This window comes from Staurois parvus, unplaced genomic scaffold, assembly GCF_062004578.1.
Source record: "Staurois parvus isolate SC_StPar_1 unplaced genomic scaffold, SC_StPar_1.0 ptg001359l, whole genome shotgun sequence".
Lineage (NCBI taxonomy): Eukaryota > Metazoa > Chordata > Amphibia > Anura > Ranidae > Staurois > Staurois parvus.
Genome location: NW_028319155.1, coordinates 198,742 through 214,484, shown reverse-complemented (window position 1 = coordinate 214,484; position 15,743 = coordinate 198,742). Strand labels below are relative to the sequence as shown.

The window sequence follows — 15,743 nt, the reverse complement described above, 5'->3', positions numbered from 1 at the left end:
TGCCGCCTAGCCTAGGACACAGGTAGCTATTGCTGCAAAGCGTTCTCCGTTGCTATCGGCAACTAGCGTCCTACATTACTAATGCCACCTAGAGCCCTCTGTTGCTAATGCCGTCTAGCTTCTTTCGTTGCTAGGACTCCATTGTTATTGTGGCCTAGCGTCCTCCAATGTTATTGCCACCCAGCGCCCTCTGTTGCTATTGCCATCTACCATGTTCCGTTGCTAGGACTCGATTGCTATTGCTGCCTAGCGTTCTCTGTTGCTAGGATGCAGGCGGTCATTAATGCCTAGTATCCTTCATTGCTAGGACACAGGTGGGCTATTTCCACATAGCGTTCCTACATTGTTATTGCCGCCTAGCGTCCTCAGTTGCTATTAATGTCTACCATCGTCCATTGCTAGGACCCGATTATTATTGCTGCCTAGCATTCTCTGTTGCTAGGATGCAGGTGGCCATTAATGCCTACTATCCTTCATTTCTAGGATATAGGTGACTATTTCCACATAGCGTTCCTCTATTGTTATTGCCACCTAGCATCCTCTGTTGCTATTGTTGTCTACCATCTTACATTGCTAGGACTCGATTACTATTGCTGCCTAGCGTTCTCTGTTGCTAGGATGCAGGCGGTCATTAATTCCTAGTATCCTTCATTCCTAGGACACAGGTGGGCTATTTCCACATAGCGTTCCTACATTGTTATTGCCGCCTAGCATCCTCTGTTGCTATTGCCGTCTACCATCTTCCATTGCTAGGACCCGATTATTATTACTGCCTAGAATTCTCTGTTGCTAGGATGCAGGCGGCCATTAATGCCTAGTATCCTTCATTTCTAGGACACAAGTGACTATTTCCACATAGCGTTCCTCCATTGCTATTGCCGCCTAGCATCCTCTGTTGCTATTGCCGTCTACCATCTTCCATTGCTAGGACTCTATTGCTATTGCTGCCTAGCTTCCTCTGTTGCTAGGATGCAGGCAGTCATTGCCACCAGGCGTTCTCCGTCGCTAGGATGCAGGCGACTCTTCTACTCCAATGGCGCACTTTTGCACAAATGTTCACACGCGTGTGCTGTAACATATGGTCTGTACACATGACCCTGGCAGATTTTTCATAGCCGTGTGCGTGCGACCTAACATACATGACATAGTCATGCTCTTGGTGTGTCACAGGAACAGGGTTGAGGGTCTTCCAACATTTTAACACTTTTTAAATTTTTTGTCGTCACTTTATTATGACCTTTCATAGACTAAACAAAATGTCTCCCGCCCCTTGTAATGTTCTCCTCACAGATCACAGTCCATCACTCCCCAGCTTTCAGTGCACAGTGGAGTCAGCAGGCTGGGAGGAATCACTCAGGGAGTGCCCGGGGCCGACATTCCCCTCACAAGCCCCTCCTCGCCCTCGGAGATGTGACTTTCCACACATACAAAATGGCGCCTGACCAATTCGCCCTAGTAACAGAACCTGCGCGGGCCAATGGGAGCCACCGCCCTCACCAAACCCCGCCCCACTGCTCGGGCGCGCAGCCTATCCGGAGCCAACGGGGCGCGCGAGCGCGCGCGCGCTCTGACCGCAGGGAGCCGCTGAGTGGGGACGTTTCCGGAAGGGGGGGGGGTGTTTCTGTGTGTACGTGAGAGGGGCGTCGGTACGTAACGTACGTCGCGACTGCGGTGCCCTTCTCCCTTGCCCTTAGCTCAGCGTGACGCTTTTCCGGCGGGGTCTCGCTTTATTTCCGGTCTCTGCGAGAAGTGACATTGAAGCGGGGTGGTACGGACTGCGAGGCTTAGGTGAGAGGCCCGGGCGGCAGGAGCGGGCGGTGACGGGGACTGAGGCCTAAAGGGGAGGAAATACGTTATATATACATAAATTAATATATTAATTGCGTCACTAATATAATAAAATAGATATAATTTTGTGGAGGCTGTGGTGGGCCGCCATTGCTGAACCTCTGAAAATGCCTTCTGACTGGCTGTGCTGCCATGGCAAGCAGGCAGAGGGCACGTCCATGGCAACCAGGCAGTGGGCACGTCCATGGCAACCAGGCAGAGGGCACGTCCATGGCAACCAGGCAGAGGGCACATCCATGGCAACCAGGCAGAGGGCACATCCATGGCAACCAGGCAGAGGGCATTGCCAGGCAGAAGGCAGTCTCAGGCTTCCCCCTTTCCCCCCCCCCCCTTCCCGACTGAGGAATCTGGGTGATTCTACAGGCTCCTAAGTCGCTCACCCTAAAGAAGCATGCTGCAAGTGAAGGCAGGGCACCCGATCTACACCCTTGTACCTCCCAGAATTAGCGCTGGATGGTCACGTTGGGCGAGTTTCTTTATATGAAGGATATGCGCAGTGGCTCAGCACCAGCAATAAATGACCCTATTTTTTTTTTGGTAAAATATAAAAGACGAGGTTGCAGCGAGTATCATGTCAAACCTTAAATTTGCGCGCTCGTGAAATGGCGACGAACGTCAGTATCCTATATTTTCTATAGGTTGACACTTTTAAAGCTCCTTTCTTTCACCAGCTCCTTTTTTGTTACCATAGTAACATTGAACTACTCTGGGCAAGTGAGCAGGATTTTTTTTTTTTTAGCACATTATGATTGCTAATACCGATGTATTTCATTGATATTTGCAATCGTTGTTACTGAATGAAACTGATTCATTCAGTCTTTTGTTGTGATTAGCTTTGATTGGGCAAAGCTGATCGCATGATACAGATGGGCTGTGATTGGCCTTGTCTATATCATGTGACTGCCTTGACCAGTCACAGCTAACAACATAATTGTATACAATGGACAGCATGACAGGAAGCCATCCATTGTATACACGTGACCTGTGATCGGGCAAAGCTGACCACGTGATACAGATGGGCTGTGATTGGCCCTGTCTGTATCACGTGACTGCCTTGACCAGTCACAGCGAACATAATTGTATACAATGGATGGCGTGACAGGAAGCCATCCATTGTATACAAGTGACATGTGACCTGCTGTGATTGGGCAAAGCTGATCACATGATACAGATGGGCTGTGATTGGCCTTGTCTATATCATGTGACTGCCTTGACCAGTCACAGCTAACAACATAATTGTATAGAATGGATGGCGTGACGGAAAGCCATCCATTGTATACAATTGACATGTGATCTGCTGTGATTGGGCAAAGCTGATCATGTGATACAGATGGGCTGTGATTGGCCCTGTCTATATCATGTGACTGCCTTGACCAGTCGCAGCTAACAGCGTAATTGTATACAATGGATGGCATGACGGGAAGCCATTCATTGTATACACGTTACCTGTGATCGGGCAAAGCTGATCACGTGATACAGATGGGCTGTGATTGGCCCTGTCTGTATCACGTGACCGCCTTGACCAGTCACAGCGAACATAATTGTATACAATGGATGGCGTGGCAGGAAGCCATCCATTGTATACAAGTGACATGTGACCTGCTGTGATTGGGCAAAGCTGATCACGTGATACAGATGGGCTGTGATTGGCGCTGTCTATATCATGTGACTGCCTTGACCAGTCGCAGCTAACAGCGAAATTGTATACAATGGATGGCATGACGGGAAGCCATTCATTGTATACAATTGACATGTGATCTGCTGTGATTGGTCACAACGGTCACATGACACTGGCAACGGGCCGGTGTAGTGATATGTCATCGGCTGTGTCCAGGTGACAGAACACGCTGCTCTGCGGCTCATTTTGACAGGACGTCATATGATGTCCAGTCACAACGAGGAGTGTCCCGCCTCTGCTATAGGCCGGGCGGGAAGGTGTTAAAGTTGTTCTGAAGACAAGTTTTTACTCCTATGCATTAAGGTAAGAAGCTCCCTCCCCAGCCCCCCTCATACTTCCCTGAACCCTATCTCGATCCAGCGATGTGCACGAGAGCAGAGGCTCTCTGCCTCCTCATTGGCTCAGGCACAGCTGCGGGAGCCGTTGGCTTCTGCTCCTGTCAGTCACAGCCAGTGAGAAGGGGGCGGGGGCTGAGCCATTCTCTCTCTGTGTGTCCTTTGAACACAGAGCCGGCTCAGGAGCAAACATGCACGAGTGCCCCCCATAGCAAGCAGTTTGATATGGGGACCCTTGGCAGGGGGGTGGGGCCCGGAGCGTCGGCAGGGGACCCCAAAAGAGGAGGATTGGGGCTGCTCTGTGTGCAAAACCATTACACAGAGCCGGTAAGTATAACTCGTTTGTTATTGTAAGGGCCAATTCACATTGACTTGCCCTAAAATGTATGAAGAATGGATAAACCTTTCCATCCATTTTAATCGCGCGCTGATGTTTGTTGATATACATTTTGATATCGGTTGACATGCATTTTAGCGTGGGGCATAGCGGTGATCAGGACATTGGTATGGTGTATGGGGGGTGTATTGTGCGCACTGGGACTGGTGACAGGGTCTCCCTGCACTATTTATTATTGTGGGGGCAGTGATCAGGAACACGGGGGCACTATACTGGGGCACTGGGGTGGCTGGCACTGCAGTCTGTGAGGGTACAAGCAGCCTGACGGCACACAGACACATTGGAAATTAGTCAATAATCGTAAATGCAGCGCTAGTCAGATGATGAGTAAATAAATACCTAAATATATCAACATAAATAAAATATAACAAACGTGAAAACATGCGCTGTGGAGCGCTAAATCTACTGGTGAGAGTAGCGTCTTGATATGACGCATGAAATGCAAAAGTGACACAAATATAAATAGATTCAAAGTCCAATAAACATTATAGAGTGAATTCCGTGACTCCAGTGGATGGAAAACGAGTGTACATCGCACCAAGCAGCGCAATAAATCGCACATCTGAGTAAATTACACCACTCCTGGTCATCTGGATCCTAAAGGTAACTCGGGATCATCCGGCACACGTCAGCACATCAGGTGATCAGCAGGCTGCTACTGTCCAGGTTCCAGGATAAATCCCATCCAGTATTTGGGGACCAGTCATAGGTATTGGATGAACACAGAAATCCACCTTAAGGAGAACTGGCAAATGTAACAGTGACAAAGATGGCTTCTAGATTGCAGCTGTCTAATGACGTGTTCTGTCTTTTCAGCAGGAAAAATGGCGGACGATATTCGTGCAAAGATTGAAAACTACAAGACCGCACCATTTGATGCCCGTTTTCCTAATCAGAACCAGACCAAACATTGTTTCCAGAACTACCTGGGTAAGCCCATTTTACCCCTACTTGAGCGAGTTGGCATCTGCCATTTGGGCCCTAACTTTTACCTCATTCCTGCCAGCCATTCACATCTATGCGGCCTCTCGGCGGGTGGGACTTAATGCCGAGAGGCCGCATATATGAGAACCTAAAGCTAAACCGTTCCGTGGTCACATGATCGGAAAACGCCACCTCACCTCCCAACACCTGAAACCCCTTAGAGGGCTGGGAGGCGCCAAGGGGTTAAAGTGATAATAAACTCTTCTTTATCTTTTAATCCTTGCCTGCGTTCCAGTTTATTCTGGTGCCAAGATCTCTGCCACAGGTTTCCTGTTTCGGGGTGGCCCCCTTTTCTTGCAGCATCCCGCAAAGGCACCCTTGCATACAGGAACTAGAGTTGTGTCTTCCTACACTGTGTGCATCAACACAAACACACAACCCCGTAACATAAGACTGCCATGCACTCCTCTCCTCCTCCATGCTAACAGAGTGGCTGGAGACTGCACTGTCCACTCGTAGACCAGAAATTCAGGGAAGCTACACTGAAAGAACAGGAGCCGGCATCAACTAGAGCTGTCTTCCTACACTGTATGCATCAACAGAAACACACAACCCTGTAGCATAAGACTGCCATGCATTCCTCTCCTCCTCCATGCTAACAGGCTGGCTGGAGACTGCACTGTCCACTCATAGACCAGAGGTTTAGGGAAGCTACACTGAGAGAATAGGGGCCATCAGCAACTAGAGTTGTCTTCCTACACTGTGTGCATCAACAGAAACACACAACCCTGTAGCATAAGACTGCCATGCATTCCTCTCCTCCTCCATGCTAACAGGCTGGCTGGAGACTGCACTGTCCACTCGTAGACCAGAAATTCAGGGAAGCTACACTGAGAGAACAGGAGCCGGCAGCAACTAGTTGTCTTCCTACACTGTGTGCATCAACAGAAACACACAACCCCATAGCATAAGACTGCCATGCACTCCTCTCCTCCTCCATGCTAACAGACTGGCTGGAGACTGCACTGTCCACTTGTAGACCAGAAGTTCAGGGAAGCTACACTGAGAGAACAGGAGCCGGCAGCATTGATAGTTGTAAACTGAAAGTGTTGAGGTAAAAATTTTAGCAACGTTTACTAGGGAATGTTTATTTTATTGTGCTGAATGTGTTAAATTCTGAGGGTTTAATTCTATTTTAATCTTTTAGCCCCCCCACAAAGCTGAGCAGTGTAAGCTGAGAGTGTGATGAAAGAAAATACATAAGCTCAGAATACTTCCCAAAAAGCCTCATGTCAGAACGACCCATAGATCAGATATATCTCTGTAAATGTAATTCTCATTTTTCCTGTAGCCGTTGTGGGTCCTGCCTCCCCCTTCCTCCTAAGCCACCCTATTGGTCATTGAAGCTGTTCTGAATACCAAAGGACCAATAAGGTCACTTTAGGGGTGAGAAGGGACGGGCCCATGGCTGGAGGCCTGAGGACATACTCAGCTGTCTATAGCATTGGATTTACTCATTGTTTTGTATGCATTTCTGGTGATTAACAGTCGTGTTCAGTTTGAATTGCCTGGTTTATTGTAAAGATCCCCAAAATGTAACCAATATCATCCCGCCCCCCTCTCCACCCCTTGTTCCCACCATTCATTGATGGTGATGTGTTTTTTGGAAGATCCTCGGCAATGTCTCTTCTGGAAACCAAGACCAGCGATCCACCTCTACAATCCATCTGGCCAAAATGTAACCAATATCGACCCGCCCCCCTCCCCACCCCTTGCTCCCAACATTCATTAATGGTGATGTGTTTTTTGGAAGACCCTCGGCAGTGCCTTTTACGGAAGCCAAGACCAACGATCCACCTCTACAATCCGTTGTCACTGCTAGTCCTTGCCACACCTCTTTTTGACTCCTCATGCCCCTGGAGTCTTTAGTATTTAACCATTGTCATCCCGCCCCCCTCTCTACCCCTTGCTCCCACCATTTATTGATGGTGATGTGTTTTTTGGAAGACAATCGGCAGTGCCTTTTATGGAAGCCAAGACCAACAATCCACCTCTACAATCCATCTGGCCAAATTTTAACCAATAATAACCCGCCCCCCCTCTCCACCCCTTGCTCCCACCATTTATTGATGGTGATGTTTTTTGGAAGACCATCGGCAGTGCCTCTTCTGGAAGCAAAGACCAGCGATCCACCTCTGCAATCCATCTGGCCAAAATTTAACCAATATCGACCCGCCCCCCTCTCCACCCTTTGCTCCCACCATTTATTGATGGTGATGTTTTTTGGAAGAGACCATCGGCAGTGCCTTTTCCGGAAGCCAAGACCAGCGATCCACCTCTACAATCTGTTGTCACTGCCAGTCCTTGCCAGACCTCTTTTTGACTCCTCATGCCCCTGGAGTCTTTAGGAACCTGGCAGTAGATGGTCAGCAGGAAGTGCCCTTGTCACCAGGCATCTCTCTGGTCACCCAAAGGAGGACCCTTCCCACTCCAGCAGTCCAGAAGATAGAAGACCCAGGACCTTGCATGTCACTGAGGCTAGGTTCACACTAATGCGTTGTGGTACATCGCATGTAATTCGCACAGGAACCGCACCGCATTCCTGTGCAAATCACATGCGATTTGTGTGCAGTGCGATTGGAGCCATACATTATGTATGGCTCTAAGTAAACCAAAAAGGTGCAGGATCCTTTTTTGGGTCCACACTAGAATCGGATCGCATGGGTATTCAAACCAATGCGATCCGATTCTGCGCACCGCGTTTTGCAAACCGCTTTTGGGGTGTTAACATACACACCCACATCAGTTCGCATGAACGAGGTGCGATTCTGATACGGTGCGGAATTCGCACAGAAAACGCTGCAAATTCCGCACCGCATCAGTGTGAACCCAGCCTTAAGCACAAAGGAACATGATAATTAAAGGCAAAACTGTCTTCCTTTTTTTTTTTTTTTTTATTTGTTTAGAGCAGGGGTCTCCAAATTTCCTAAGCAAAAGGGCCAGTTTACTGATGTTAGGAGGGCCGGACTGTGACCAGTGGGAGTAGAAAATGGCCTGGCATCAATGGGCATTAACAATACCTCATCATTTGAATGGAAGGAATTCCTATTGTTTGTATCAATTGGAAGAATAGTGTCCCATTAATGGTGTCAGTGGGAGGAATAGTGCCCTGTCAAAGGTGTCAGTTGGTGGAATAGTGCTCCAAGGGCCAGAAAAAGACAAGCCAAGGGCCACAGTTTGGAGACCACTGGTTTAGAGTGATGAGGGGTTAGAACCTCTGTCAGTATTTTTGTGGCTTGTGTCCCTGTTATGGAGATGAACTTTCTCATTCTCTTGATCATGTACGTTGGTAGGAAAGGAAGTGAGGGCAAATCCGATATTTGGAGTTGTCATCAGAACAGAAATAGAGGGGAAATCTTCCATTAGTGACACTAGGTCCTGTGACAGCTGTCTAAGAGGGGATTTTCCTCAGATCTCTCTCTTCCTGCTGAGTCTCCAGGACAGGAAGTGAAGAGCAATCTCCCTAATGAGACACAGATGGCAAAAGACAGTGGTTATAAACCCTCCCCCCATTAAAAAAAAAATATAAAAAAGTAAAAAAATAAATTATTTACTGCATATATTTTGAGGCATTTTGTGTTAAAAAAAAAAAAAAAAAAAAAAAAAATATATATATATATATATATATATATATATATATATATATATATATATATATATATATATATATATATATATATAATAGATCTAGATAGAGAGAGGGGGGTGGGGGGAGTAGAGAGAGATAGATATAGAGAGAGATACAGATAGATCTAGATATATAGAGAGAGAGAGAGAGAAAATCTGCTATTGGTTAGAGGGTGGGTTGGTGTCCTCAAATGTGTCTAAACTTCGAACACAACAAATCTGAAAGCCTCCATCATTATTACTTGGCAAGTATTCCAATTATACCGATTTTCCCTTGGCTTCCTAAAGGCTTGTAGGGTCACCCAGAGCACCCAAGTCAGTAGCTTGCATTCACAATACCTGCACTACAAAAAATGGTGTGTGTGGTTGCTATTGGAAACCGATATTTCCTCATTTTATCCAAAAGGACCACAGTCCTTATTCCGCCAGAACATAATTTGTAATGGCGCATTGGCCTAGTGCAGGGGTAGGCAACCTGCGGCTCTTTAGCTGTTGTGGAACTACATTTCCCATGAGGCATTGCAAAGATTACGAAACTGACAGTTATAGCTATGACTTGCAGAGGCATGATGGAACTTGTAGTCCTGCGGCTCTCAGGTTGCCTACCCCTGGCCTAGTGGTATTACCATGCTAGCAAGGTTCTTCCAGAAAGCGCTCAGTGCTGACATTTCACTTCTGATTTTTTGCAAGTAGAGAATTGTGAGAGGTTGAAATGGAAGTGGACCTTCACCGTCCATCATTGTCAGCTAGGAGAAGGTGACATACCCAGAACCCCACACATGTACAGGAACACTGCTGGTCACTCCAGGATCTGTTGGGGCGTTTTGGTGAATGCACGCAGTCCTGCAAACTGCCTCCTGGTGTTTCTAGGTCTCGTCCCAGGAGGCACTTTGCGATATCCCATACATAGGCAAACACAGCACAGGGTCGCTTTCAATTGAAGGGACAATGGTGCATCTCCACATGCGCAGTGGGTTGGTGCATGCGCAGACACACAGACCTAGAAATGCCATGGCATGATCCCCACTGTGTGTCTGCGCATGCACCAACCCACTGCGCATGTGGAGATGCACCATTGTCCGTTCAATTGAAAGCGACCCTGTGCTGTGTTTGCCTATGTATGGGATATTGCAAAATGCCTCCTGGGATAAGAGACCTAGAAATGCCATGGCATGATCCCCACTCTCATCCCAGGAGGCATTTTGCGATATCCCATACATGGGTGCAAACAGTGCAGGATCTCTTTCAATTGAAGGGACCATGGTACGTCTCCACATGCGCAGTGGGTTGGTGCATGCGCAGACACACAGTGGGGATCATGCCAGGTTCTCTAGACCTGGCAAAGATCCTTGGGGCATGTCTGTGCATGCCCCAGATATGGGTGTAACATGACGATGGTGGTGCCAGAGAGGGAGAACTCTCCATACAAGAAAGACAATGCTGGACTCCATAGACTAGCATATATGTTTTTTGTTTTGTTTTGTTTTTTTGTGTTTTTTTTTTTTATTTAGGAAGGGACAAGGTTTGAGGATTTAAAATAATTTTCCATAGTAAGGGTGGAGTGCCTCTTTTAAGATCAGTTTATAAAAATCGTGCATACGGCTCCACTACATAATTGGAAAATTCACTGAAGCACTGTAACGCCCATCAGGAATGTCATTGGACACACTACAGTTCTGGTTGCTGTTGGATTGCTCTTTTACGCTATTTAAAATAAATTGAATAACTGAAGCGCTAACTATGGTGAAATAAAAAAAAAAAATTACAATTAAATAGCCGCTAGTGCACACAACCCATGTCTCAGTGGGGCAAATTATACAATCATAATGTGAAGTGGAAAAAATGCTGCGCTACATGAAACAATGGCAGAATCCTTGTATAACTAAAAAAAGGGTGAAGAAATACATATATATAATGCCGGCCATAGACGGGTTGAAAATCGGTCGGCCGTTTTTCGGGGTTTTGGCACATTTTTTTTATCGGTAAAGTTGGAAAAAAAAATCGTCTGATTTTGCCGATCAGCCGATTTTCCCGGCAATGATGGGCAAATGGGCCGATCATTTTACCGATAAAAAATCTACTCTTGAGCCATGCCCTGCAAGAAGAAGAAAAAGAAGAATTCCAGACCGCTATTATATTTGACATGAAAAAGTATTGCGGTTGCAACAATGTATCTATTTGTATCCGAATAAAAGCATCTGTATCCGAAATGGATAAAAATAGATACATTGTTGCAACCACAATACGTTTTCATGTCAAATATATTCGCAGAGCTCTCTGCAAGGGACAGAAATAATTAAATGCAGGCCATAGACGGGACGAAAATCAGCTGATTTTTATTTATTTATTTATTTATTTATTTATTTTTTTATAACATTGGTGGTAACGTCGGCCTATTGAACAACCGGTTTTTGTTTTTTTTTTTTGTTTTTTTTTTTCTTAACGGACGGTTTTCGACCAGTCTATGGTCTGCATTAGAACACAAAAATAGAAAAAATATTAATATTGAAAAAAAAAAATTATGTGTGTGTGTGTATATATATAATATTTTTAAGTATGAATCAAACAAAAGTCATTCAAGTTCAATCAATAAAGTGTTCATTCAGTGAACCCTCCTTTTGGATAACGAAAAATATGTGTATCTGTCATCAATTCCTTTGAAAAGACATCCTCCACCATATATCTGCTCACCTCACACAGTGTGACCTCACGTTATACAATGTTACAGACTGCACTTTTGGTCCCATATGGACTCAGAAGATCAGCTTGCTGAATGAAGACTCCAAAGTAAGCTCCCTCCTGATAAGCGTCTTTGTATCAGCCGTATTCCTCATTAAAAAGAACTCCACTTAGTGCTTTATCCTTTTAAACTTTTATTCATCAATTGCAACATATGAAATACACTCACGTTCCGGAGGTGTATTTTTCACCACGTGTGATGAACATCTAGTGATGTACTGATTAAATGCTATTGTTTTGCTTTGTCTGTTTTTGCTCTTCTTGTGAACAAGATGACCTGTAATTCTTTACCAGTCTATTGAATTGAATGCTCTCTTTGTAGATTTTCATCGATGCGAGAAGTCTTTGATTGCCAAAGAACAGGATCCCTACCCATGTCAGTGGTATTTGAAAGTGTACAGGTCCATGTGCCCCAACTCTTGGGTAAGTCCCTAGATCACCCTGGTCACTGTAAGCTGTGGATCGATGAAGCAGGCTTAAGCCTTGTACACATGGGCATACTTCAGCATACGCTCATGCGAGGGCAGGGTGAGTGCTCAGGGATACATTTTTGTTCCTTGCATCCTCTTGAAGGCAGTTCTATTCATGTCAGTGGGAACACAGTGGCTGCATGCTGGCTGTTGCTCACAATTTGCTAGCCATGCAGGTGATAATAAATAGGACTGCTGGCATGGAGATGCATAGGGCACCTGTGTATCCCTGTGTGGGCAAACATAGCCCTTGGGCAGGCGTACGCTGCAGTGCACCCATGTCAACGAGGCCTTAGGAAACCTGTATAATTTGTCTGTATTGCAACTACTAATCCTAGCATGTCAACTGCCGGAGCAGAGCATGGAAATCCATATATAATTGCAAGTCCAATGCACAGGAATTATCATTTTCCAACATGCCCATTTCTTGTCTAGTTACTCTAATGATTCTATCTGCAAACGAATTTTATATATTTTGTAGTAAAGCTGACAGAGTACAAATTTAAAGTGGAACATAATCTGACAAGGGAAGTTCCACTTTCCTCCCCCTCCCCGCCTGTATTGGAAGTGGGTTATTTTTAAAAAATTTGGGGGGGGGGGGGGGCGTGTGTCTATTTCTGGCCGCTTTCACATCTGCTTGGCTTGCCTGGCCGAGCTGAGTGGCAGTTCAGCCCTGCCACCTGCAACACATGACAGGTCCCAGGAGGCTGCATGTCCATTCAGAAAGTGCAGCGTGATCTGTGCATGCACAGTGTGGAGGTGGCTGTGAAGCCTCAGGAAGTCACAGCAAGCTTCCTACCAGGCAGGTTGGTGGCGCTAGGGACCTGGAGACCAACAAAGAACCAGCCCAGTTGATGACGGCAGTGTATCCCTAGGCTTGTGAGTGTGGGTTTATTAAAAGTCAGCAGCTACAGTATTTGTATCTTTGGACTTCAAAGGTTTGTAGAGATGACCGGAGTGCCTCTTTAATGTCAGCGCTATAAATACAACTGGTAAATTAAGTATTGAACATGGGTTTTAGTTGGGTTTTAGCTGTTCTGCTTAAAATTCATGTATTTAAATATTTGCTGGTCCTGAATGTTTAAAGCAACGTTCCCATTTCCTGATCTGTTCTGGTGTATTTACTGCAGGTGGAGCAGTGGGATGAGCAGAGAGCAGCGGGCACATTTCCTTGCAAAATCTGAAGGCTCTACGCTGGACTTGTGATGTTGATTCCTGCAATCTTGAATGATGTTCACACCAGGCCTGATGTTTCAGCTGGTTTTGTCCATTTAAATTTTGCTTCTGTTGTTGTAAATCGATGGAGAAGCATCCAGTGAAGTTTATTCCTATGTCAATAAAACCTGAAAATGATTCCCATTGGATTCTGTGTTGTCATATGTTGGGGTGTGTGTTTGTTTTTGCTTGTGTTTCTTTCTTTTTTTAATTTTACCTGGTAATGGTAAGTCTTTAACCGCTTCCCGGAAATACTGCCACAGGACAGGGCTGTGCACAGCCATCCAAAGCAGTGTGCACGAGCTTACAGGGAGGAGAGCTGTTTTGTTTACAAACCGCTCTCCCCATCAGAGATGCTCGGCAATCACCGGGTGTCATGTTATTTATTTATAGATCGATAGATATATATCTATCTCGTGTTGAAATGCATTTTTATTACAAAATATATATGAAAAATATTTTTTAAAAATACATTTCAAATATACTGTGTGTCTTTAAAACTACAAACCTACATTTTTGGAATGCATTTACAAGTATATGTAAAAGTATATGTTAAAATGACTTTTTTATGTTAAAAAATCTGAAGAATATATTTAACAAAAATAAATATATTTTTAAATATATTTTAAAAATATATTCTTCAGATTTTTTTTTAACATGTAGAGAAAAGTCATTTTCAAATATATATTTATATTGTGTTTCCAGATAGGGGGCGTGCACTATTCGCAGCCTCGGGTGTCAGTCACCTGGTCCTGGTCGGTGATTACTTGTCGACACCCGGTGATTGCCGAGCATCTTTGATGGGGAGAGCTGTTTGTAAACAAAACAGTTCTCCTCCCTGTCAGCTCGTGCACACTGCTTTGGATGGCTGTGCACAGCTATCCAAAGCAGTGTGCTTACAGTGAGGTACATGGACACAGCCAGTGGCGTCGCAAGGCAGGTGCGTTGCACCGGATGACACCGACCGCACGGGGTGACACCGGACCCGCTCCACAAAAAGGTAAGTTGTAAAGCAAGCCGACGATCCCCGCAGGATGCATTGGATCCATCCTGTGGGGATCGTCGGCTTGCTTTACAACTTACCTTTTTGTGGAGCGGGTCCGTTGTCACCCCGTATAGGTTGCATGCCGACGATCCTGCGGGGTGACACCGGACCCGCTCCAAGAAAAGGTAAGTTGTAAAGAAAGCCGACGATCCCCGCAGGATAGATCGGATGTGCGGATTGAGCATAATGGATCTGAGTCCGATCCATTATGCTCAATCCGCAGATCTGATCCATTCTGCGGGGATCGTCAGAGGGGGTGTCACCAAGTGTTACTGCATCGGGTGACACCAACCCTAGGGATGCCTCTGGACACAGCACCCATGTAAAACACACCCATATGTTAACCCCTGCCTGCCCACTGCCATTAGTACAGTGTTAGTGCTTGTTTTTTTTTTTTTTTTTTTTTTTTTTTTTTTTAGCACTGATCACTGTATTGGTGTCACTGGGGATGTCCGTGACACCAAGTCAGTTCTCCTCAGTGCCAGAATGCCTGCCGCAGTCCCGTTATAATTCGCTGATCGCTGCCATTACTAGTAAAGAAAGAAAAATCCCAGTATCTATTCCACTATTTGTAAACGCTATAACTTTCACATAAACCAATTCATTTACACATATTGGGATTTTTTTTTTTTTTTAGCAAAGATGTAGCAGAATACATTTTGGCCTAAATTTATGATGAAATTTTTTTTTTTTTTAATTTTATTTCTGGACATGTTTAATAGCAAAAAGTCAAAAATATTTATTTTTTTTTCTCAAAATTGTCACTTTTTTTTTTTTTTTCATTTTATACAGCAAAAAAAAAAAATGCACAGGCGATCAAATACCACCAAAAGAAAGCTCAATTTTTGTCAAAATGACGTAAATTTCATTGCAGCATTGCATGACCGTGCAATTGTTAAAGTAACGCAGCACCGTAATGCTCAAAATGGCCTAGTCAGGAAGGGGGGGTAAATCCTTTGGAGGGCAAGTGGTTAAGAGAAACTCCCTTTCCCCAACAGTTTGGTGTCACCAATTTATAAATTGAATAACTCAAGCGCTGACTATGGTGAAATCAAAACAAAAAATAAAATGCTGCAGCCGCTAGTGCACACAGCCCATGTCTCAGTGGGGCAAATGATACAATCATGTAGCGCAGCATTTTTTCACTTCACATTATGATTGTATAATTTGCCCCACTGAGACATGGGTTGTGTGCACTAGTGGCTGCAGCATTTTATTTTTTGTTTTGATTTCACCATAGTCAGCGCTTGAGTTATTCAATTTATAAATTGGTGACACCAACACTATTGATTGAACTTGATTTTTTTTTTATTCATATATAAAAATATTCTTTATTTTTTGTGTGGTTTTTGTGTGTATGTATATGTATGTGTGTGTATGTGTGTGTGTGTATATGTATATGTGT

General features: G+C 45.0%; 1 protein-coding gene across 2 annotated transcripts; it reads left to right on the top strand.

Moving 5' to 3' along the window:
* The first annotated feature begins 1,631 nt into the window (after positions 1 to 1,631).
* On the top strand, positions 1,632 to 13,437 carry COX6B1 (cytochrome c oxidase subunit 6B1). Of its 2 annotated transcripts, none has more exons than XM_089661649.1 (4): positions 1,632 to 1,788; positions 5,075 to 5,188; positions 11,931 to 12,031; positions 13,209 to 13,437. In XM_089661649.1, the coding sequence occupies exons 2-4, from the start codon at positions 5,083 to 5,085 to the stop codon at positions 13,260 to 13,262; spliced, it is 261 nt and encodes an 86-aa protein (XP_089517775.1). In that variant the 5' UTR covers positions 1,632 to 1,788; positions 5,075 to 5,082; the 3' UTR covers positions 13,263 to 13,437. The 2 variants fall into 2 exon arrangements, with proteins under 2 accessions (XP_089517775.1, XP_089517777.1); XM_089661651.1 differs by having other exon boundaries at positions 1,676 to 1,788; positions 5,078 to 5,188.
* Positions 13,438 to 15,743: the final 2,306 nt, after the last annotated feature.

Bases quoted from the DNA above. Each gene is read 5' to 3' on its own strand.
- COX6B1 (XM_089661649.1), top strand. From the start codon at position 5,083: ATGGCGGACGATATTCGTGCAAAGATTGAAAACTACAAGACCGCACCA. The intron at 5,189-11,930 runs GTAAGCCCATTT...CTCTCTTTGTAG, and splicing joins TTGTTTCCAGAACTACCTGG to ATTTTCATCGATGCGAGAAG. The intron at 12,032-13,208 runs GTAAGTCCCTAG...TATTTACTGCAG, and splicing joins CCATGTGCCCCAACTCTTGG to GTGGAGCAGTGGGATGAGCA.